At 47.7% G+C, this 23,100-nt stretch overlaps 1 protein-coding gene across 1 annotated transcript in view; it reads left to right on the forward strand.

The window, feature by feature from the left end:
- Positions 1-22,712, forward strand: part of fntb (farnesyltransferase, CAAX box, beta) — a 41,815-nt gene extending 19,103 nt beyond the window's left edge. Inside the window, exons 7-12 of the mRNA XM_046291053.1 lie at positions 4,935-5,021; positions 6,133-6,262; positions 9,311-9,443; positions 19,489-19,600; positions 21,122-21,236; positions 21,486-22,712. Of these exons, the coding sequence (XP_046147009.1) occupies positions 4,935-5,021; positions 6,133-6,262; positions 9,311-9,443; positions 19,489-19,600; positions 21,122-21,236; positions 21,486-21,623 (715 nt within the window). The 3' untranslated portion in view covers positions 21,624-22,712. The remainder of the gene's footprint in view (positions 1-4,934; positions 5,022-6,132; positions 6,263-9,310; positions 9,444-19,488; positions 19,601-21,121; positions 21,237-21,485) is intronic.
- The last annotated feature ends 388 nt before the right edge of the window (positions 22,713-23,100 follow it).

Consider the following 23,100-nt stretch of genomic DNA (forward strand, 5'->3'; position numbering starts at 1 on the left):
ATGAAATCCCCCTCCGTAAATGGCCGGGCTGATTTAGCGATCTCTTCTGCCAAAATAAAACTGGCCTTGACAGCAGCCTGGCCTTGTGATTTGGCTTTTTTGAACAGAGCCTGTCGAGATTTGAGGCCTCGTTTTAATTCCTCTGCCTTTTGTAGCCTTTGTTCCATGTCCATATTCTTGTTGTTGTCCGCGTGTTTCGTTTCATAATGTCGTCTCAGATTATACTCTTTCAGTACCGCCACACTTTCTCCACACAGAAGACACACAGGTTTTCCAGCTACCTCCGTGAACAAATACTCCGACTCCCACCTTGTTTGAAACCCCCGGTTCTCAGTGTCCACCTTCAGTTTTGCCATTTTTGATGGGTATCTGAAAGTTAATTTTACTGTGATGCTGACAACTGCTGTGCCAATAAATATTGAAATGAAGCAGCCTACTGCTCGGTGCGTCACCGTTGCATTGTGGGAAATGTAGTATTGGTGCGTGTAAAAGATCTGCGGGCTGCTGGCTTGCTGCGGTCTGCGGGCCGGTTCTAATAATAAATCAAGATCATCCCAGGGGCCGTAAAAAAACCTTCTCGCGGGCCGGATGTGGCCCGCGGGCCTTGACTCTGACATATGTGCCCTAGACCGACTCCAATTTGCTTACCGCCCAAAAAAGTCCACAGACGATGCAATCTCAACCACACTGCACACTGCCCTAACCCACCTGGACAAGAGGAATACCTATGTAAGAATGCTGTTCATCGACTACAGCTCGGCATTCAACACCATAGTACCCTCCAAGCTCGTCATCAAGCTCGAGACCCTGGGTCTCGACCCCGCCCTGTGCAACTGGGTACTGGACTTCCTGACGGGCCGCCCCCAGGTGGTGAGGGTAGGCAACAACATCTCCTCCCCGCTGATCCTCAACACGGGGGCCCCACAAGGGTGCGTTCTGAGCCCTCTCCTGTACTCCCTGTTCACCCACGACTGAGTGGCCACGCACGCCTCCAACTCAATCATCAAGTTTGCGGACGACACAACAGTGGTAGGCTTGATTACCAACAACGACGAGACGGCCTACAGGGAGGAGGTGAGGGCCCTCGGAGTGTGGTGTCAGGAAAATAACCTCACACTCAACGTCAACAAAACTAAGGAGATGATTGTGGACTTCAGGAAACAGCAGAGGGAACACCCCCCTATCCACATCGATGGAACAGTAATGGAGAGGGTAGCAAGTTTTAAGTTCCTCGGCATACACATCACAGACAAACTGAATTGGTCCACTCACACTGACAGCCTCTTCAACCTCAGGAGGCTGAAGAAATTCGGCTTGTCACCAAAAGCACTCACAAACTTCTACAGATGCACAATCGAGAGCATCCTGGCGGGCTGTATCACCGCCTGGTACGGCAACTGCTCCGCCCTCAACCATAAGGCTCTCCAGAGGGTAGTGAGGACTGCACAACGCATCACCGGGGGCAAACTACCTGCCCTCCAGGACACCTACACCACCCGATGTTACAGGAAGGCCATAAAGATCATCAAGGACATCAACCACCCGAACCACTGCCTGTTCACCCTGCTATCATCCTGAAGGCGAGGTCAGTACAGGTGCACCAAAGCTGGGACTGAGAGACTGAAAAACAGCTTCTATCTCAAGGCCATCAGACTGTTAAACAGCCACCACTAACATTGAGTGGCTGCTGCCAACACACTGTCATTGACACTGACCCAACTCCAGCCATTTTAATAATGGGAATTGATGGGAAATGATGTAAATATATCACTAGCCACTTTAAACAATGCTACCTTATATAATGTTACTTACCCTACATTATTCATCTCATATGCATATGTATATACTGTACTCTTCATCATCGACTGCATCCTTATGTAACACATGTATCACTAGCCACTTTAACTATGCCACTTTGTTTACTTTGTCTACACACTCATCTCATATGTATATACTGTACTCGATACCATCTACTGTATGCTGCTCTGTACCATCACTCATTCATATATCCTTATGTACATGTTCCTTATCCCCTTACACTGTGTATAAGACAGTAGTTTTGGAATTGTTAGTTAGATTACTTGTTGGTTATCACTGCATTGTCGGAACTAGAAGCACAAGCATTTCGCTACACTCGCATTTAACATCTGCTAACCATGTGTATGTGACAAATAAAATTTGATTTGATTTGAAGTGCATTGAGGACGTCGTCCCCACAGTGACTGTACGTACATACCCCAACCAGAAGCCATGGATGACAGGCAACATTCGCACTGAGCTAAAGGCTAGAGCTGCCGCTTTCAAGGGAAGCTTACAAGAAATCCTGCAATGACCTGCGACGAACCATAAAACAGGCAAAGCATCAATACAGGACTAGGATTGAATCATACTACAACGGCTCAGACACTCATCAGATGTGGCAGGGCTTGCAAACTATTATAGACTACAAAGGGAAGCACAGCCGCGAGCTGCCCAGTGACACGAGCCTTCCAGACGAGCTAAATCACTTCTATGCTCGCTTCGAGGCAAGCAACACTGAGGCATGCATCAGAGCATCAGCTGTTCCAGACGATTGTGTGATCACGCTCTCCGTAGCCGACGTGAGTAAGACATTTAAACGGGTCAACATTCACTCTGTGGGGCCAGATGGATTACCAGGACGTGTACTCTGCTCCGGGCATGTGCTGACCAACTGGCAGGTGTCTTCACTGACATTTTCAACATGTCCCTGATTGGGTCTGTAATACCAACATGCTTCATGCAGACCACCATAGTCCTTGTGCCCAAGAACACAAAGGCAACCTGCCTGAATGACTACAGACCCGTAGCTCTCACGTCCGTATCCATGAAATGCATTGAAAGGCTGGTAATGGCTCACATCAACACCATTATCCCAGAAACCCTAGACCCACTCCAATTTGCATACCGCCCAAACAGATCCACAGATGATGCAATCTCTATTGCACACTGCCCTTTCCCACCTGGACAAAAGGAACACCTATGTGAGAATGCTATTCATTGACTACAGCTCAGAGTTCAACACCATAGTGCCGTCAAAGCTCATCACTAAGCTAAGGACCCTGGGACTAAACACCTCCCTCTGCAACTGGATCCTGGACTTCCTGACGGGCCTCCCCCAGGTGGCGAGCGTAGGTAGCAACACGCTCATCCACTGGAGCTCCCCAGGGGTGCATGCTCAGTCCCCACCTGTACTCCCTGTTCACCCAGGACTGCATGGCCAGGCACAACTCCAACACCATCATTAAGTTTGCAGATGACACAACAGTGGTAGGCCTGATCACCGACAACGACGAGACAGCCTATAGGGAGGAGGTCAGAGACCTGGCCGGGTGGTGCCAGAATAACAACTTATCCCTCAACATAACCAAGACTAAGGAGATGATTGTGGACTACAGGAAAAGGAGGACCGAACACGTCCCCATTCTCATCGACGGGGCTGTAGTGGAGCAGGTTGAGAGCTTCAAATTGCTTGGTGTCCACATCAACAACAAACTAGAATGGTCCAAACATGGTCTCTCTCGTTATCTCTTTCGTGGTCTCTCTCTGTGTTGTAGCAGTACGTACTGTGTAGTTGTAGCGTACTGTGTATTAAGCCCCACCCCTCTCTCTCTCTGTGTTGTAGCAGTACGTACTGTGTATTAAGCCCCACCCCTCTCTCTCTCTCTCTCTGTGTTGTAGCAGTACGTACTGTGTATTAAGCCCCACCCCTCTCTCTCTCTCTCTCTGTGTTGTAGCAGTACGTACTGTGTATTAAGCCCCACCCCTCTCTCTCTCTCTCTCTCTCTGTGTTGTAGCAGTACGTACTGTGTATTAAGCCCCACCCCTCTCTCTCTCTCTGTGTTGTAGCAGTACGTACTGTGTATTAAGCCCTACCTCTCTCTCTCTGTGTTGTAGCAGTACGTACTGTGTATTAAGCCCCACCCCTCTCTCTCTGTGTTGTAGCCTCTCTCTCTCTGTGTTCTCTCTCTCTGTGTTGTAGCAGTACGTACTGTGTATTAAGCCCTACCTCTCTCGCTCTCTGTGTTGTAGCAGTACGTACTGTGTATTAAGCCCCACCCCTCTCTCTCTGTGTTGTAGCAGTACGTACTGTGTATTAAGCCCCACCCCTCTCTCTCTCTCTCTCTCTCTCTCTCTGTGTTGTAGCAGTACGTACTGTGTATTAAGCCCTGCCTCTCTCTCTCTGTGTTGTAGCAGTACGTACTGTGTATTAAGCCCTGCCTCTCTCTCTCTGTGTTGTAGCAGTACGTACTGTGTATTAAGCCCCACCCCTCTCTCTCTGTGTTGTAGCAGTACGTACTGTGTATTAAGCCCCACCCCTCTCTCTCTCTGTGTTGTAGGAGTACGTACTGTGTAGTGAGCCCTACCTCTCTCTCTCTCTGTGTTGTAGCAGTACATACTGTGTATTAAGCCCCCTCTCTCTCTCTCTCTCTATCTGTGTTGTAGCAGTACGTAATGTGTATTAAGCCCTACCTCTCTCTCTCTGTGTTGTAGGAGTACGTACTGTGTATTAAGCCCCACCCCTCTCTGTGTTGTAGCAGTACATACTGTGTATTAAGCCCCACCCCTCTCTGTGTTGTATCAGTACGTACTGTGTATTAAGCCCCACCCCTCTCTCTCTCTGTTGTAGCAGTACATACTGCGTATTAAGGCCTACCCCTCTCTCTCTCTGTGTTGTAGGAGTACGTACTGTGTATTAAGCCCTACCTCTCTCTCTCTGTGTTGTAGCAGTACGTACTGTGTATTAAGCCCCACCCCTCTCTGTGTTGTATCAGTACGTACTGTGTATTAAGCCCTACCTCTCTCTCTCTGTGTTGTAGCAGTACGTACTGTGTATTAAGCCCTACCTCTCTCTCTCTGTGTTGTAGCAGTACGTACTGTGTATTAAGCCCTACCTCTCTCTCTCTGTGTTGTAGGAGTACGTACTGCGCTGCGTCGGTGGCGTCTCTCACCAACATCATGACACCCACTCTGTTCCAGGACACTCCCGCGTGGATTGTCAGGTACTGTAGTATAGCGCTCAGCCAGACCACTTATTTCATGTCTGTCTGTCGAACTGGTGTTCCTTTTTGATCATAAACATTTCCGTTACATCATAAGAATAGGACAGTCCTACTGAGTTAAATGGACTGTAATAATTACAAGGGTTTGGTCCCCTGTACTTTAGAAAAATAACTTCGTAGTGAACACGTGTTTACACCGTTCTGTAGAAAGACAGTGAATGCCTACCATGTTGTCTTCCTCATGCCTACCATGTTGTCTTCCTCGTGCCTACCATGTTGTCTTCCTCGTGCCTACCATGTTGTCTTCCTCGTGCCTACCATGTTGTCTTCCTCGTGCCTACCATGTTGTCTTCCTCGTGCCTACCATGTTGTCTTCCTCGTGCCTACCATGTTGTCTTCCTCGTGCCTACCATGTTGTCTTCCTCGTGCCTACCATGTTGTCTTCCTCGTGCCTACCATGTTGTCTTCCTCGTGCCTACCATGTTGTCTTCCTCGTGCTTACCCACTCTCTGCTACCATGATGTCTTTCTCGTGCCTACTCACTGTCTGCTACCATGATGTCTTTCTCATGCCTACTCACTGTCTGCTACCATGATGTCTTTCTCATGCCTACTCACTGTCTGCTACCATGATGTCTTTCTCATGCCTACCCACTCTCTGTTACCATGTCTTCCTCATGCCTACTCACTGTCTGTTACCATGATGTCTTTCTCATGCCTACTCACTGTCTGCTACCATGATGTCTTTCTCATGCCTACTCACTGTCTGCTACCATGATGTCTTTCTCATGCCTACTCACTGTCTGCTACCATGATGTCTTTCTCATGCCTACTCACTGTCTGCTACCATGATGTCTTCCTCATGCCTACTCACTGTCGGCTACCATGTTGTCTCCTTCCTGTCTTCCTCATGCTTACCCACTCTCTGCTACCATGTTGTCTCCTTCCTGTCTTCCTAATGCCTACCCACTCTGCTACCATGTCTTCCTCATGCCTACTCACTGTCTGCTACCATGTCTTCCTCGTGCCTACTCACTGTCGGCGACCATGATGTCTTCCTCATGCCTACTCACTGTCGGCTACCATGTTGTCTCCTTCCTGTTCTCCTCCAGCTGTCAGAACTGGGAGGGGGGTCTCGGGGGCGTCCCTGGGCTAGAGGCCCATGGAGGGTACACCTTCTGTGGGACGGCTGCCATGGTCATCCTGGGGAAGGAACACATGCTGGACCTCAAGTCTCTGCTGGTGAGTCACCAACATCACAGGTTCCACGTCTTGTTTCCTTTGGTTCTGATTTGTCTAATGGACGATAACACTTTATTAAAAAAATATAGTTATACATCATTTTGAACAGGGAGGCTTTGAGCCAAGCAATGCTTTCAGTTCTATCCAGACCTCAAGTCTCCACCTCTCCTCTTTTCTGAACTGAGTCAACCATTCAGCTACAGCAATGCTTTCAGTTCTATCCAGACCTCAAGTCTCCTCCTCTTTTCTGAACTGAGTCAACCATTCAGCTACAGCAATGCTTTCAGTTCTATCCAGACCTCAAGTCTCCTCCTCTTTTCTGAACTGAGTCAACCATTCAGCTACAGCAATGCTTTCAGTTCTATCCAGACCTCAAGTCTCTACCTCTCCTCTTTTCTGAACTGAGTCAACCATTCAGCTACAGCAATGCTTTCAGTTCTATCCAGACCTCAAGTCTCCTCCTCTTTTCTGAACTGAGTCAACCATTCAGCTACAGCAATGCTTTCAGTTCTATCCAGAATTCCACTCACACATCCAATGTCTCTGTGTCCTCTCTGCAGAGGTATCCCATGTCACTACTTCCCCTGATAACCCATTTTCTTGATCAGCATTTGACTGAAGTGATGAGGATGCGCAGAGGCCGGGTCGGTCAGAAGTTGTACACTATATAGGGAAGAGGGTGCCATTTTGGACTCCGCACAGGTCTGTAAAGAGACCCCATGGGCTGACGTGTAGATCACTCCCCCAAAACTACCAGAACAGTAGGAACCCTCACCCCTCTGGCCACCAGTCCTCACCCCTCTGGCCACCAGTCCTCACCCCTCTGGCCACCAGTCCTCACCCCTCTGGCCACCAGTCCTCACCCCTCTGGCCACCAGTCCTCACCCCTCTGGCCACCGGTCCCCCCCCAACGCTCTGGCCACCGGTGTGTCCCCCCCAAAACGCTCTGGCCACCGGTGTCCCCCCAACGCTCTGGCCACCGGTGTCCCCCCAACGCTCTGGCCACCCCCCCCAACGCTCTGGCCACCGGTGCCCCCCCCAACGCTCTGGCCACCGGTGCCCCCCCCCAACGCTCTGGCCACCGTGTGTGGCCCCCCCCAACGCTCTGGCCACCGGTGTCCCCCCAACGCTCTGGCCACCGGTGTCCCCCCCCAACGCTCTGGCCACCGGTGTCCCCCAACGCTCTGGCCACCGGTGTCCCCCCCAACGCTCTGGCCACCGGTGTCCCCCCAACGCTCTGGCCACCGGTGTCCCCCAACGCTCTGGCCACCGGTGTCCCCCCCCCAACGCTCTGGCCACCGGTGTCCCCCAACGCTCTGGCCACCGGTGTCCCCCAACGCTCTGGCCACCGGTGTCCCCCAACGCTCTGGCCACCGGTCCCCCAACGCTCTGGCCACCGGTCCCCCCAACGCTCTGGCCACCGGTCCCCCCAACGCTCTGGCCACCGGTCCCCCAACGCTCTGGCCACCGGTCCCCCAACGCTCTGGCCACCGGTCCCCCCCAACGCTCTGGCCACCGGTCCCCCCCCAACGCTCCGGTCCCCCAACGCTCTGGCCACCGGTCCCCCCAACGCTCTGGCCACCAGTCCGCACCCCTCAGCACCGCTCTCAGAACAGGTCCTCACCCCTCTGGACACCGGTCCCCCCAACGCTCTGGCCACCAGTCCTCACCCCTCTGGACACCGGTCCCCCCCCAACCCTCTGGCCACCAGTCCGCACCGCTCAGCACCGCTCTCAGAACAGGTCCTATTCACTAGACACTAAACAGAAGAGAACTGACAAACAGGGAGGGAATTTGTTCTATAAGAATGTTTTTGTTTTCATATTTTTTATTTTAAACTAAAGCTGTAATTGCAGTTAGAGTGAAACCTGTCAAGTTTCCTTCCTCAGCTTCAGAAACAGAGACACGACTGAGGACTCCAGCTGGTACTTAAACCAATTCCATAATGATTCAGTCCAGTCCTCGTGCTTTGGAAAGATTCCCAATTAGCCGTTGCTATAGCAACCACGTCCACATTTTTCAAATATCAATTCATGTTAGACCCTCTCTGATGATGAAACCCCATGAGGTTCCATCATCTGGCTAGTTTTAAAGAGCAGAAAGGCTGGATGAAACTCCATCAGCTCTCACTGTGTACGCTGCACGGCATTTACACTATGGCTGGTTTGGATAGAAAATGGCTGCCTTCGTGGGACTGTAGGGAAAATGGCGTCAGTTTCTCTCATTGTGATGAGGCTCTTTTGTAATAATAACACCACCCTTACTCTGTCTTCTCTTACTGCCTCTCTTTCTCCTGCTGTACTCTCTCTCCTTCTCCTTCTCTCTCCTCTCTCTCCTTCTCCTCTCTCTCTCTCCTTCCTCTCTCTCCTTCCTCTCTCTCCTTCCTCTCTCTCCTTCCTCTCTCTCCTTCCTCTCTCTCCTTCCTCTCTCTCCTTCCTCTCTCTCCTTCCTCTCTCTCCTTCCTCTCTCTCCTTCCTCTCTCTCCTTCCTCTCTCTCCTTCCTCTCTCTCCTTCCTCTCCCTCTCCTTCCTCTCCCTCTCCTTCCTCTCCCTCTCCTTCCTCTCCCTCTCCTTCCTCTCTCTCTCCTTCCTCTCTCTCTCCTTCCTCTCTCTCTCCTTCCTCTCTCTCCTTCCTCTCTCTCCTTCCTCTCTCTCCACCTCTCTCCTCCTCTCCTTCTCCTCCCTCTCCTCCTCTCCTTCTTCTCCCTCTCCTTCTTCTCCCTCTCCTCCTCTCCCTCTCCTTCTTCTCCCTCTCCTTCTTCTCCCTCTCCTTCTTCTCCCTCTCCTTCTTCTCCCTCTCCTTCTTCTCCCTCTCCTTCTTCTCCCTCTCCTCCTCTCCTTCTTCTCCCTCTCCTCCTCTCCTTCTCCCTCTCCTCCTCTCCTTCTCCCTCTCCTTCTCCCTCTCCTTCTTCTCTCTCTCCTCCTCTCCTTCTTCTCCTCTCCTCCTCTCCTTCTTCTCCTCCTCTCTCTCCCTCTCTCTCCTCCTCTCTCTCCTTCTCTCTCTCTCTCTCTCTCACCTCTCTCTCCTCCCTTCTCCTCCTCTCCGTAGCGATGGGTGGCCAGCAGACAGATGAGGTACGAAGGAGGGTTCCAGGGTCGTTGTAACAAACTGGTGGACGGCTGCTACTCCTTCTGGCAGGCTGGGCTGCTGCCACTGCTACACAGAGCCCTCTTCAAAGGAGGTAGGTGTAGTAACCACATTTTAGGGTTTAGCTAGCTACAGTATGAACTCACTGGTTTAAGTTGGCTAAATGACTAAAACGTAAATGTAGTTAAGTCTGGGTGATATGACCTAAAAATCATATCTACGTGTTTTTATAACTTATAGGCGATTCACCATATATAGATGTAGAGATATAGTTGTAGAGAGATATAGTTGTAGAGAGATATAGTTGTAGAGAGATATAGTTGTAGAGAGATATAGATGTAGAGAGATATAGATGTAGAGAGATATAGATGTAGAGAGATATAGATGTAGAGAGATATCGATGTAGAGAGATATCGATGTAGAGAGATATCGATGTAGATATAGATTAATTTCTAATGAATACATTTTGTTGTACAATTTAAAGGTGATACACTGCATTTTAAAACGGTAAACACTACTCTAATGAAATCAGGACTTGTGACGTCTTCCATAAACACCCCACTAATAATTAAATTATTTTATCAAAGTAGTTTGTTTTTGCAATAAATCACTAATCTGGATTTCAAGTCTGTCTATGAAAATGCACTTTTAAATTTTTTTAAACAAATTAATCTAGAACCATCCATAGTGCCTGTTCGTTCACTAATAATAACTGACTTCTTGTAGCAGGCATTAGGCTGTAGAAAACTAACACAGGTCTCATCAACAACCTCTCAAGCCCACGTGCTAGTGAGTAGCCAGCTCATCTTTGAATATTTCAACTTGAATCTATTTGCTAGTTTGCCCTGGTGATTTATGAACACACACGGCTCCAACTGTTTTCAACAACATGTTAGCCTGTCCACTTTGTTGAGATGTTGGCCTAACTTATGTCTCAGAATGAGAACGATTTGCCAATTCCTTAGTGAAGTGTGTTTTATGCTTATCGCACATATATAAAACACAGACTACACACCTCGTATAACAGTCTTTGCCTAAAATGCTGCTAGCGGTACGTGGTACCCCAAAGCCGCCTGCGACAAACTGAGCATTCATTTTCCATAATCAATGTTCAGTGATACTCTGTGCACAGAGCAGACACTACTAAAACCAATGTGATGAGTTGAGACACATAAAGGGTATCATTAGAAGAGGTTACTTCTCCTCCCTTACAGTAAAATAATGTCTCAATGTGTTTCGGTGTCCAGATTCTGTTGGACCAAATCTCAAATCCAAATAAAGAGTTGAAACCGCTTGTTAGAGAGGAAGATGAGATCTCTCAACTTTGTTGGCGTGAGAGGCAGGGGGCTTGGCGTGAGAGGCAGGGGGCTTGGCGTGAGAGGCAGGGGGCTTGGCGTGAGAGGCAGGGGGCTTGGCGTGAGAGGCAGGGGGCTTGGCGTGAGAGGCAGGGGGCTTGGCGTGAGAGGCAGGGGGCTTGGCGTGAGAGGCAGGGGGCTTGGCGTGAGAGGCAGGGGGCTTGGCGTGAGAGGCAGGGGGCTTGGCGTGAGTAAACCATGGGTTTAAATAAAACCAATGCGTTTCTATGGGTTTATTATGGACCTGAGCTTGTCGCCTGTCTTCCCATCTTTAGGACAACGACTCCCGTTGTTAGGGTGGAGACGTGCATCTCATCATTCTATATTATCTCTGGTGTGAATGGGAAGGTGCACAGAGGAGCGAAAGAGACGAGACCAAAAATACAACCGGAGAACAAGCGGACGTAAACACTCTCATAAAAATAACCAAAATAACAATACCTTGATTCTCGCTATTCCAGGCATTTTGGAATATCGTGCAAAAAATGTACATTTGAATTAATTGAATGAGTTTGCTACATCGTCCAGCCCTGAGTGTCACAGAGACCGGAGACTTTAGAAGGATTTTAAACCACGACTTTTTATTGTTACATTTAGATTTGTTACAGCCTGAATTTAAAAATGTATTAAATTGTGATTTTTTTTGGGTCACTAGCCTACACATAATACCCCATAATATCTGTTTTGTAGGCACATTATTCAGTACAAGAGCAAGTGAACGTTGATACGGTCTTCATTGGGTAACATGGCCTCGTTATTGTATTGTTTAATTGAATATCTGAAACGTACGATATACATTCAGGGAAGCCACTCAACGACACCAGTCATCCATCCAGCCTCGTTATTGTTGCTCTTTAATTATTCTTTTTTAAAACCTAATTTAGTAATGATTTTCTTAACTCTTTCTTGAACTGCATTGTTGGTTTAAGGGCTTGTAAAAGTAAGCATTTCACGGTCATGTGAACCTGTTTTATTCGGTCACATGTGACCACATACGATTAGATTGTTTTTGCATACAGCTCCATTCAGTGCATAGTAATGCCTGACTTGGCTCACTGGTACTATATAGTATCACATTGGTTTGACGGCATCTCGTAGCATCTTCCTTTACACAACAACTGAAGAGAACTCCTGCTCGACTCATAAACAGGAGACCTGGGATTAAAACCAGTAAAAACATGACAATGGTAATGACCTCTGTTCTTATGCCAGCACCTTCAATAAGAACCAATGGTAATAACCTCTGTTCTTATGCCAGCACCTTCAATAAGAACCAATGGTAATAACCTCTGTTCTTATACCAGCACCTTCAATAAGAACCAATGGTAATAACCTCTGTTCTTATACCAGCACCTTCAATAAGAACCAATGGTAATAACCTCTGTTCTTATGCCAGCACCTTCAATAAGAACCAATGGTAATAACCTCTGTTCTTATACCAGCACCTTCAATAAGAACCAATGGTAATAACCTCTTCTTATGCCAGCACCTTCAATAAGAACCAATGGTAATAACCTCTGTTCTTATGCCAGCACCTTCAATAAGAACCAATGGTAATAACCTCTGTTCTTATACCAGCACCTTCAATAAGAACCAATGGTAATGACCTCTGTTCTTATGCCAGCACCTTCAATAAGAACCAATGGTAATAACCTCTTCTTATGCCAGCACCTTCAATAAGAACCAATGGTAATAACCTCTGTTCTTATGCCAGCACCTTCAATAAGAACCAATGGTAATAACCTCTGTTCTTATACCAGCACCTTCAATAAGAACCAATGGTAATGACCTCTGTTCTTATGCCAGCACCTTCAATAAGAACCAATGGTAATAACCTCTTCTTATGCCAGCACCTTCAATAAGAACCAATGGTAATGACCTCTGTTCTTATGCCAGCACCTTCAATAAGAACCAATGGTAATAACCTCTTCTTATGCCAGCACCTTCAATAAGAACCAATGGTAATAACCTCTGTTCTTATGCCAGCACCTTCAATAAGAACCAATGGTAATAACCTGTGTGTTCTTATGCCAGCACCTTCAATAAGAACCAATGGTAATAACCTCTTCTTATGCCAGCACCTTCAATAAGAACCAATGGTAATAACCTCTGTTCTTATGCCAGCACCTTCAATAAGAACCAATGGTAATGACCTCTGTTCTTATGCCAGCACCTTCAATAAGAACCAATGGTAATAACCTCTTCTTATGCCAGCACCTTCAATAAGAACCAATGGTAATAACCTCTTCTTATGCCAGCACCTTCAATAAGAACCAATGGTAATAACCTCTGTTCTTATGCCAGCACCTTCAATAAGAACCAATGGTAATGACCTCTGTTCTTATGCCAGCACCTTCAATAAGAACCAATGGTAATAACCTCTGTTCTTATACCAGCACCTTCAATAAGAACCAATGGTAATAACCTCTTCTTATGCCAGCACCTTCAATAAGAACCAACGTTAAAGTCCACACCTGAGTTGTCTGATGGGGGGGGGTCCTGAGTTGTCTGATGGGGGGGTCCTGAGTTGTCTGATGGGGGGGTCCTGAGTTGTCTGGTGGACGATGCTGTCATTTTTACCATTCACTAGATGGCTGTCTCCTCTGTTTCTGCTGTAATTTTTACCATTCACTAGATGGCTGTCTCCTCTGTTTCTGCTGTAATTTTTACCATTCACTAGATGGCTGTCTCCTCTGTTTCTGCTGTAATTTTTACCATTCACTAGATGGCTGTCTCCTCTGGATGCTGTAATTTTTACCATTCACTAGATGGCTGTCTCCTCTGGATGCTGTTGCAGGTGGAACATTTGCTGATAAGGATCTTTACGTCCTCCTTGGACAGAAAACAGCATCACGTGCCTCTGTCGGGGGTGAAGAGCCTTCTAAATCCGTGGGTAACATGTCTGGGGTGAAGAGCCTTCTAAATCCGGAGGTGAAGAACCTTCTAAATCCGTGGGTAACATGTCGGGGGTGAAGAGCCTTCTAAATCCGTGGGTGAAGAGCCTTCTAAATCCGTGGGTGAAGAGCCTTCTAAATCCGGGGGTGAAGAACCTTCTAAATCCGTGGGTAACATGTCGGGGGTGAAGAGCCTTCTAAATCCGTGGGTGAAGAGCCTTCTAAATCCGTGGGTAACATGTCGGGGGTGAAGAGCCTTCTAAATCCGTGGGTGAAGAGCCTTCTAAATCCGTGGGTAACATGTCGGGGGTGAAGAGCCTTCTAAATCCGTGGGTAACATGTCGGGGGTGAAGAGCCTTCTAAATCCGTGGGTAACATGTCGGGGGTGAAGAGCCTTCTAAATCCGTGGGTGAAGAGCCTTCTAAATCCGGGGGTGAAGAGCCTTCTAAATCCGGGGGTGAAGAGCCTTCTAAATCCGGGGTGAAGAGCCTTCTAAATCCGGGGGTGAAGAGCCTTCTAAATCCGGGGGTGAAGAGCCTTCTAAATCCGGGGTGAAGAGCCTTCTAAATCCGGGGTGAAGAGCCTTCTAAATCCGGGGGTGAAGAGCCTTCTAAATCCGGGGGTGAAGAGCCTTCTAAATCCGGGGTGAAGAGCCTTCTAAATCCGGGGGTGAAGAGCCTTCTAAATCCGGGGTGAAGAGCCTTCTAAATCCGGGGTGAAGAGCCTTCTAAATCCGGGGTGAAGAGCCTTCTAAATCCGGGGGTGAAGAGCCTTCTAAATCCGGGGTGAAGAGCCTTCTAAATCCGGGGGTGAAGAGCCTTCTAAATCCGGGGTGAAGAGCCTTCTAAATCCGGGGTGAAGAGCCTTCTAAATCCGAGGGGTGAAGAGCCTTCTAAATCCGGGGTGAAGAGCCTTCTAAATCCGGGGTGAAGAGCCTTCTAAATCCCGGGGTGAAGAGCCTTCTAAATCCGGGGGTGAAGAGCCTTCTAAATCCGGGGGTGAAGAGCCTTCTAAATCCGGGGGTGAAGAGCCTTCTAAATCCGGGGGTGAAGAGCCTTCTAAATCCGGGGTGAAGAGCCTTCTAAATCCGGGGTGAAGAGCCTTCTAAATCCGGGGTGAAGAGCCTTCTAAATCCGGGGTGAAGAGCCTTCTAAATCCGGGGTGAAGAGCCTTCTAAATCCGGGGGTGAAGAGCCTTCTAAATCCGGGGTGAAGAGCCTTCTAAATCCGGGGTGAAGAGCCTTCTAAATCCGGGGGTGAAGAGCCTTCTAAATCCGGGGTGAAGAGCCTTCTAAATCCGGGGTGAAGAGCCTTCTAAATCCGAGGGGTGAAGAGCCTTCTAAATCCGGGGGTGAAGAGCCTTCTAAATCCGGGGGTGAAGAGCCTTCTAAATCCGGGGGTGAAGAGCCTTCTAAATCCGGGGTGAAGAGCCTTCTAAATCCGGGGGTGAAGAGCCTTCTAAATCCGGGGGTAACATGTCGGGGTGAAGAGCCTTTTAAATCCGTGGGTAACATGTCGGGGGTGAAGACCCTTTTAAATCCGTGGGTAACATGTCGGGGGTGAAGACCCTTCTAAATCCGTGGGTAACATGTCGGGGGTGAAGAGCCTTTTAAATCCGTGGGTAACATGTCGGGGGTGAAGAGCCTTTTAAATCCGTGGGTAACATGTCGGGGGTGAAGACCCTTCTAAATCCGTGGGTAACATGTCGGGGGTGAAGACTCTTTTAAATCCGTGGGTAACATGTCGGGGGTGAAGAGCCTTTTAAATCCCGTGGGTAACATGTCGGGGGTGAAGAGCCTTTTAAATCCGTGGGTAACATGTCGGGGGTGAAGAGCCTTTTAAATCCGTGGGTAACATGTCGGGGGTGAAGAGCCTTTTAAATCCCGTGGGTAACATGTCGGGGGTGAAGAGCCTTTTAAATCCCGTGGGTAACATGTCGGGGGTGAAGACCCTTCTAAATCCGTGGGTAACATGTCGGGGGTGAAGAGCCTTTTAAATCCGTGGGTAACATGTCGGGGGTGAAGACTCTTTTAAATCCGTGGGTAACATGTCAGGGGTGAAGACTCTTTTAAATCCGTGGGTAACATGTCGGGGGTGAAGGCCCTTCTAAATCCGTGGGTAACATGTCGGGGGGTGAAGGCCCTTTTTCCCTTTTGAGTATCTGTCCATTGTCTGCGGTGAGATCCTTTTTTTACCCTCCAGGGATCTTTCAGTGTTACTCACAACCTGTTTGGTTCCAGGCCAGACATTTTGTTGGTCCTGGGAACAGTGTACTTTCACTTTTTTGTCATCACTGGTTTGATCCACCTGTTCCGTGTCTCAGTTGTGTCTAGACCCACAGCGTAGACCGTGGCTGTTGTTGGCATTTTGTCTGTTCCCTAGGTTTGAGCTGTTCTGGACAGGAGGTCGGCTCCATGTAGTTCTTTGCCGTTGTTGTGTTGCACGTGAGTATCTTCTGTAGCCTTGGCAACGTTAGCCATGGCAACGTTCTCTGTAGTCTCTTGGGTGTTGTGATGAACTCTCTGCAGATACTGGTCGAACTTGTCGCATTCAAACAATAATAACGAGACGTTCTTTCTCAATCTGTGCACATCTCTGTTCTGTCTGAGTCAAATGTTCCGGAGGTTAAGTGCAACAGGTTGTCCTTTGTGTGGCGAGGCTGCACCCAAACCTGCCTCACTGGCATCTCACCGCAGTGTGACTTCCTCGTTCAGGTTGTAGTATTTGAGCGCTGGGTGTTGTGACGGTTTGATACCATGACTCAGCAGTAGAGACTGTGGTAGCCATGTCCAATCGATGTCCTTGTCGATCAGTCTTCCGAGTGGCTCACACACACACACACACACACACACACACACACACACACACACACACACACACACACACACACATCAGATGAGCGGGGAATGAATTTTGGAAGATGGTTCACAAACCCTAACAGCCGCTGTAGTGACTAGATGTCGAGCGGTGTACTGAATGTCTCTTATTTTCTCTGGGTCAGGTGAGAACACGACCCGTGTAATGTCACACTAGGTAGCTTTTAACCAGTTTCTTTTTTTAAATTCAGCTTCAGGTTGACATCTCTTGCTCTCTTCAGGAGAACTGTGAGGTTTCGGTCATGATCTGCCATCTGTGTGTGTGTGTGTGTGTCACCACATCCATAGGATAGAAAGTCATCTGCGATCACATTCACTTAAAGTCCCTGTAGTGCTTCACCACTGTCTGCGTTTGTTTTCGTCAGCTGCTGGCTTGATTCCAAATGGCATTCTCTGGCTTGATTCTCAAATGGCATTCTCTGGCTTGATTCTCAAATGGCATTCTCTGGCTTGATTCTCAAATGGCATTCTCTGGCTTGATTCTCAAATGGCATTCTCTGGCTTGATTCTCAAATGGCATTCTCTGGCTTGATTCTCAAATGGCATTCTCTGGCTTGATTCTCAAATGGCATTCTCTGGCTTGATTCTCAAATGGCATTCTCTGGCTTGATTCTCAAATGGCGTTCTCTGGCTTGATTCTCAAATGGCGTTCTCTGGCTTGATTCTCAAATGGCGTTCTCTGGCTTGATTCTCAAATGGCGTTCTCTGGCTTGATTCTCAAATGGCGTTCTCTGGCTTGATTCTCAAATGGCGTTCTCTCTTGATTCTCAAATGGCATTCTCTGGCTTGATTCTCAAATGGATTCTCAAATGGCATTCTCTGGCTTGATTCTCAAATGGCGTTCTCTGGCTTGATTCTCAAATGGCGTTCTCTGGCTTGATTCTCAAATGGCGTTCTCTGGCTTGATTCTCAAATGGCGTTCTCTGGCTTGATTCTCAAATGGCGTTCTCTGGCTTGATTCTCAAATGGCGTTCTCTGGCTTGATTCTCAAATGGCGTTCTCTGGCTTGATTCTCAAATGGCGTTCTCTGGCTTGATTCTCAAATGGCGTTCTCTGGCTTGATTCTCAAATGGCGTTCTCTGGCTTGATTCTCAAATGGCGTTCTCTGGCTTGATTCTCAAATGGCGTTCTCTGGCTTGATTCTCAAATGGCGTTCTCTGGCTTGATTCTCAAATGGCGTTCTCTGGCTTGATTCTCAAATGGCGTTCTCTGGCTTGATTCTCAAATGGCGTTCTCTGGCTTGATTCTCAAATGGCGTTCTCTGGCTTGATTCTCAAATGGCGTTCTCTGGCTTGATTCCGTCTGTACCTGCCTACGGGTGTCCAGAAAGTTATTAGAGAGCTGCTCACTTCATCAAGTTTGGCTTGCCAATGTCTATCTTTGTCACTGAGTACTGAGAATACCCTTTGTGTTGGAGATCTCTGGTAGTCTCTTCTATTGTGGGCATCTGGAAGTGGGATCTCCGTTATAAGGCTTTGTTAAGTGCACTATGGTCTGTGCATATTTGCAGTTTATCAGGGTTGTCATTGACAACCGTGTTGTTAATCCAGGGTGTAGGCTCTGTGACTTTCGTGACGATGTCTGCATTGTCCATTGAATGTATGGCCTTTGTGGTTGTTTTTTTCTATTCGGTGGAATAGGTGTCCGTCTTGGTAGCTGCTGCACAGGCCCGGCTGCATCGTCTGTTTCTATGTGTAGCTCTCCAGGAAGGCAGGCAAGACCATCTAACACGTCCTTGTACTTGGACATGATCTCCTCAGTGGATGTGGTGCTTGGGGTGTTGATGTGATGTAACATTTGGCTGTGGTTCCCATGTAGTACCCTGAGTCTTTAACACGTGTCAGCTGACAGGAGATGAAATTGGCATGGTTCCCATGTAGTACCCTGAGTCTTTAACAAGTGTCAGCTGACAGGAGATGAAGTTGGCATGGTTCCCATGTAGTAGACTGATTCTCACATGTCAGCTGACAGGAAGTTGGCATGGTTCCCATGTAGTACCCTGAGTCTTTAACACATGTCAGCTGACAGGAGATGAAGTTGGCATGGTTCCCATGTGGTAGACTGTTTCTCACATGTCAGCTGACAGGAAGTTGGCATGGTTCACATGTCAGCTGACAGGAGAGGAAGTTGGCATGGTTCCCATGTAGTAGACTGATTCTCACATGTCAGCTGACAGGAAGTTGGCATGGTTCCCATGTGGTAGACTGAGTCTCACGTGTCAGCTGACAGTAGAGGAAGTTGGCATGGTTCCCATGTAGTAGACTGAGTCTCACATGTCAGCTGATAGGAGAGGAAGCTGGGATGTCTCCATGACCTGAAATTTGATATGAAACCATTTTTTCATCGTGGAGGTTGAAGCTAGTTGGCACGTCCCCTTCCTCCAGTGCATTTCTCCATGTGTCGTTTTTGATTCGTCAATGATAATACCTACTTGGTTTAGTCATCTGACATATTTTGTATGCTGATTATTCGGTACAAGGACCACGGTAATGGTGATTTTAGAAGGTCTAATTAATACTAATTTCTAATTAAACTTGACTGGCAGACCGACCGAGAGGACCGACAGACAGACGGACGGGCGGGCGGACCGACCGACCGAGAGGACAGACAGACAGACCGACGGGTGGGCGGGCAGACCGACGGGCGGGCGGGCAGACCGACGGGCGGGCGGGCGGACCGACGGGCGGGCGGGCGGACCGACGGGCGGGCGGGCGGACCGACGGGCGGGCGGACCGACGGGCGGGCGGGGCGGGCGGGCGGACCGACGGGCGGGCGGACCGACGGGCGGGCGGACCGACGGGCGGGCGGGCGGGCGGGCGGACCGACGGACGGGCGGGCGGGCGGACCGACGGACGGGCGGGCGGGCGGACCGACGGACGGGCGGGTGGGCGGACCAATCGATAGCCAGAGTGGCAGGCGGACCACATTTTCTACGACCCCTGGTCTGAAAAGTACCTCCCATATAACTAATATAATTGGTTTTGGAGTTATTGTTAATTTTTTGTTGACCAACAGGTGACTCTACATTGAGCCTGCAGAAGTGGATGTTTGAGCAGCAGGCGTTGCAGGAGTACATCCTCCTCTGCTGTCAGAACCCTGCTGGTGGGCTGCTGGACAAGCCTGGCAAGTATGTACATTTAACATTACATTTAAGTCATTTAGCAGACGCTCTTATCCAGAGCGACTTACAAATTGGTGCATTCACCTTATGACATCCAGTGGAACAGCCACTTTACAATAGTGCATGTACCCTACACACACACTACATATACACTACACACACTACATATACACTACACACACTACACACACTACATATACACTACACACACTACATATACACTACACACACTACATATACACTACACACACTACATATACACTACACACACTACACACACTACACACACTACATATACACTACATATACACTACACACACTACATATACACTACACACACTACATATACACTACACACACTACACACACTACATATACACTACACACACACACTACATATACACTACACACACACACTAAGAAACAAGTGTTTGTCTCCGATAATCTACTACAGAGAGCGATTGGGGGGGGGGGGGGGGGGGGGATTCTGGAACAAGGATAAACTGCAACAGATGATGTCACAGGGAGACACTTTCGGTCTGCCTTGGATGGGCATTAAGAATATGGCAAACACCCCCTTCAAAGCGAGGCAACGTTTCGATCCCTGCCTGGACAACAAGAGGTTGTACCTCTCTACAGCCAATTAACTAAGTTCTTAGTTCTTCACCCCGCTCCCCTGGCCCGTCTGGAGGAGGATGTCATGGCAACCGAGAACGTGCGAGGTAGTCGTACGAGTGTGTGTTTGTTTTTTTGTACACGAAAGAGTCCGAGACCTGATGACATAAGTGGTAGTGTCTTGAAACACTGTTTCTCTCAGCTGAGTGGTGTCTTCTCTCTCTTCCAGTGGCCCCTTGATATACATTGGAAATGCCGTCTCTATGGAAACAATCTATTGTTGTATCTGTCCCAAAAACCTCTCATCCATCTGCATCAAATGTGTATAGACCTGTCTCTCTTAAATCTCTTTTAAATAATCAACACCAGCACCAGACACCTTCTTGACCCCCTCCATTTTGCACACTGGTCAGACTGAGAGGAGACTGAGGACTTGATGCTATGCTTATCACACAGATCACCAACTTCCTAGCTGATAGGTCCCAGCAAGGTACGAGTTGGCAACGCACACTCTGAGGTGGGTTCAACTTCAGTTGGAACCCCACAGGGCAGTGTTCTTTCACCATTACTATACATACTGTATATAGACAGCTTCCGGAGACGGTTCCCAGGGCGCCACCTGATCAAATATACTGCTTTGGTTAGTCTTCTCGAAGGGGATGAGACAGAGAGAGGACCAGCTCTGAATGATTTGGCTGTCATCCCATCTAAATGTAAATACATTCACGGTGCATTGAAGCTGTTCTGGAGGCTCGTGGAGTCCTGTTAAGAATCCTGGTGTTGGGGTTTCCTTTATTTTGCTAGTTACCTGTGTGTATTACATACAGAGACACACCCCTTTTTTTTTACAATAAATTGATTGCAGATACAAGAACCTCCTTTCAACACATTCCTCTTCCTTTCCTCCTCAAGATCCAGAGACTTCTACCACACCTGTTACTGTCTGAGTGGTCTGTCCGTAGCGCAGCACTTTGGCAACATGGATCTGCACCACGAGCTGATCGTCGGCCGGGAGGAGAACAGACTGGTGAGCCTCTTGGAGTTTTTCGAGAATGTTTGATCCAGATTTTTTTTTTAAGTATCATGCTCCCCTTTCTGATTTGTTAGACACTTTCTTGTTTAAATTAGCATGAACATCATACAGTATGACCCAGAAGTGGACCTGTTCCTGTACTATCATGTGAACGCTTACATTGTTTACGTTTTAGCTGCTGGCCCACTCTTTGATGGAATTCACATTTTACATGGCTTTAAAAAGTTGTTTTCTTCTCTCCAGGCCCCCAGCCACCCCGTCTACAACATCTGTCCAGAGAAGGTAGCCCAGGCCATCCAACACTTCCACCAGCTGCCTGTCCCCGTGCCTGCACAGAAAGAGGGGTCCTCGGCCTGCAACACTACCGCTGACCACTCCTAGTGCTCACAGTGTAGGCATGGCTATGAGCGTATTTGAGGGGGTCAATTTGAGCATGAAGGCGAGGCTCCGAATCGCTTATCTTGAATGAATAGTTATTTGGGATGCAAGGTTTGTCTATATCGGTGATTCTTTTGCACTACGACTGCAATGATAAACTCTGGGATAAGGTAGTAGTGGCACATAACCCCTGATACAGGATCAGATATTTTTGTCATCCTCCTTAGGATTCAGGGGAAATCTGTTCCTAGATCTGTGGTTAGGAGCAACTTCTAGTGCCTTCAGAATGTATTCACAACACTTGACTTTTTCCAAATGTTTTGATGTTACAAAGTGGGATTAAAATGGATTAAATTGTCATTTTTGGTCAACGATCTACACAGAATTCTACCTTAAAAAATAAAAAGTTTTAAAAATATATTTAAGTTCACACATTCTTTAAAGTAATGGTTGTTAATCATTGATAAGACTTGAATGCCATTTTCAAGTCTTGTCATAGAATTTCAAGTAGATATAAGTAAAAACTGTAACTAGACCACTCAAATATTCAATGTTGTCTTGGTTAAGCAAATCCAGTGTAGATTTGGCCTTGTGTTTTAGGTTATTGTTCTGCTGAAAGGTGAATTCATCTCCCAGTGTTTGGTAGAAAGATTTTCCTCTAGAATTTTGCATGTGCTTTGCTCCATTCTGTTAATTTTTTTATCCTGAAAAACTCCCCAGTCCTTAACAATGACAAATATACCCATAACATGATGCAGCCACTAGTATTCTTGAAAATATGGAACGTGGTATTGGATTTTGCCCCAAACATAACGCTTTGTATTCAGGACAAAACATTAATTTATTGGCCACATTTTTTGCAGTATTACTTTAGTACCTTGTTGCAAACAGGATGTATGGATGCTTCCTTCTTTTCAATTAGGTTAGTATTGTGGAGTAAGTACAATGTTGAGCCATCCTCACCGTTGGCCTCGTGGTGAAATCCCAGAGCAGTTTCCTTCCTTTCCGGCAACTGAGTTAGGAAGGACGCCTGTATCTTTTTAGTGACTGGGTGTATTGATATACCATACAAAGTGTAATAAATAACTTCACCATGCTCCAAGGGTAAAAAATAAAAAGCTAAATATCCCATCTACCAATCGGTGCCCTTCTTTGCGAGGCATTGTAAAACCTCCCTGGTCTTTGTGGTTGAATCTGTGCTTGAAATTCACTACTCGATTGAGGGGCCTGTATGTGTGGGGCAGTCATTCAGAAATCATGTTAACCACTAATATTGAACACAGTGGGTCCATGTGACTTGTCTTTGTGGTTGAATCTGTGCTTGAAATTCACTACTCGATTGAGGGGCCTGTATGTGTGGGGCAGTCATTCAGAAATCATGTTAACCACTAATATTGAACACAGTGGGTCCATGTGACTTGTCTTTGTGGTTGAATCTGTGCTTGAAATTCACTACTCTATTGAGGGGCCTGTATGTGTG

The sequence above is a fragment of the Oncorhynchus gorbuscha genome, linkage group LG12 (genome assembly GCF_021184085.1).
Source record: "Oncorhynchus gorbuscha isolate QuinsamMale2020 ecotype Even-year linkage group LG12, OgorEven_v1.0, whole genome shotgun sequence".
Classification (NCBI taxonomy): domain Eukaryota; kingdom Metazoa; phylum Chordata; class Actinopteri; order Salmoniformes; family Salmonidae; genus Oncorhynchus; species Oncorhynchus gorbuscha.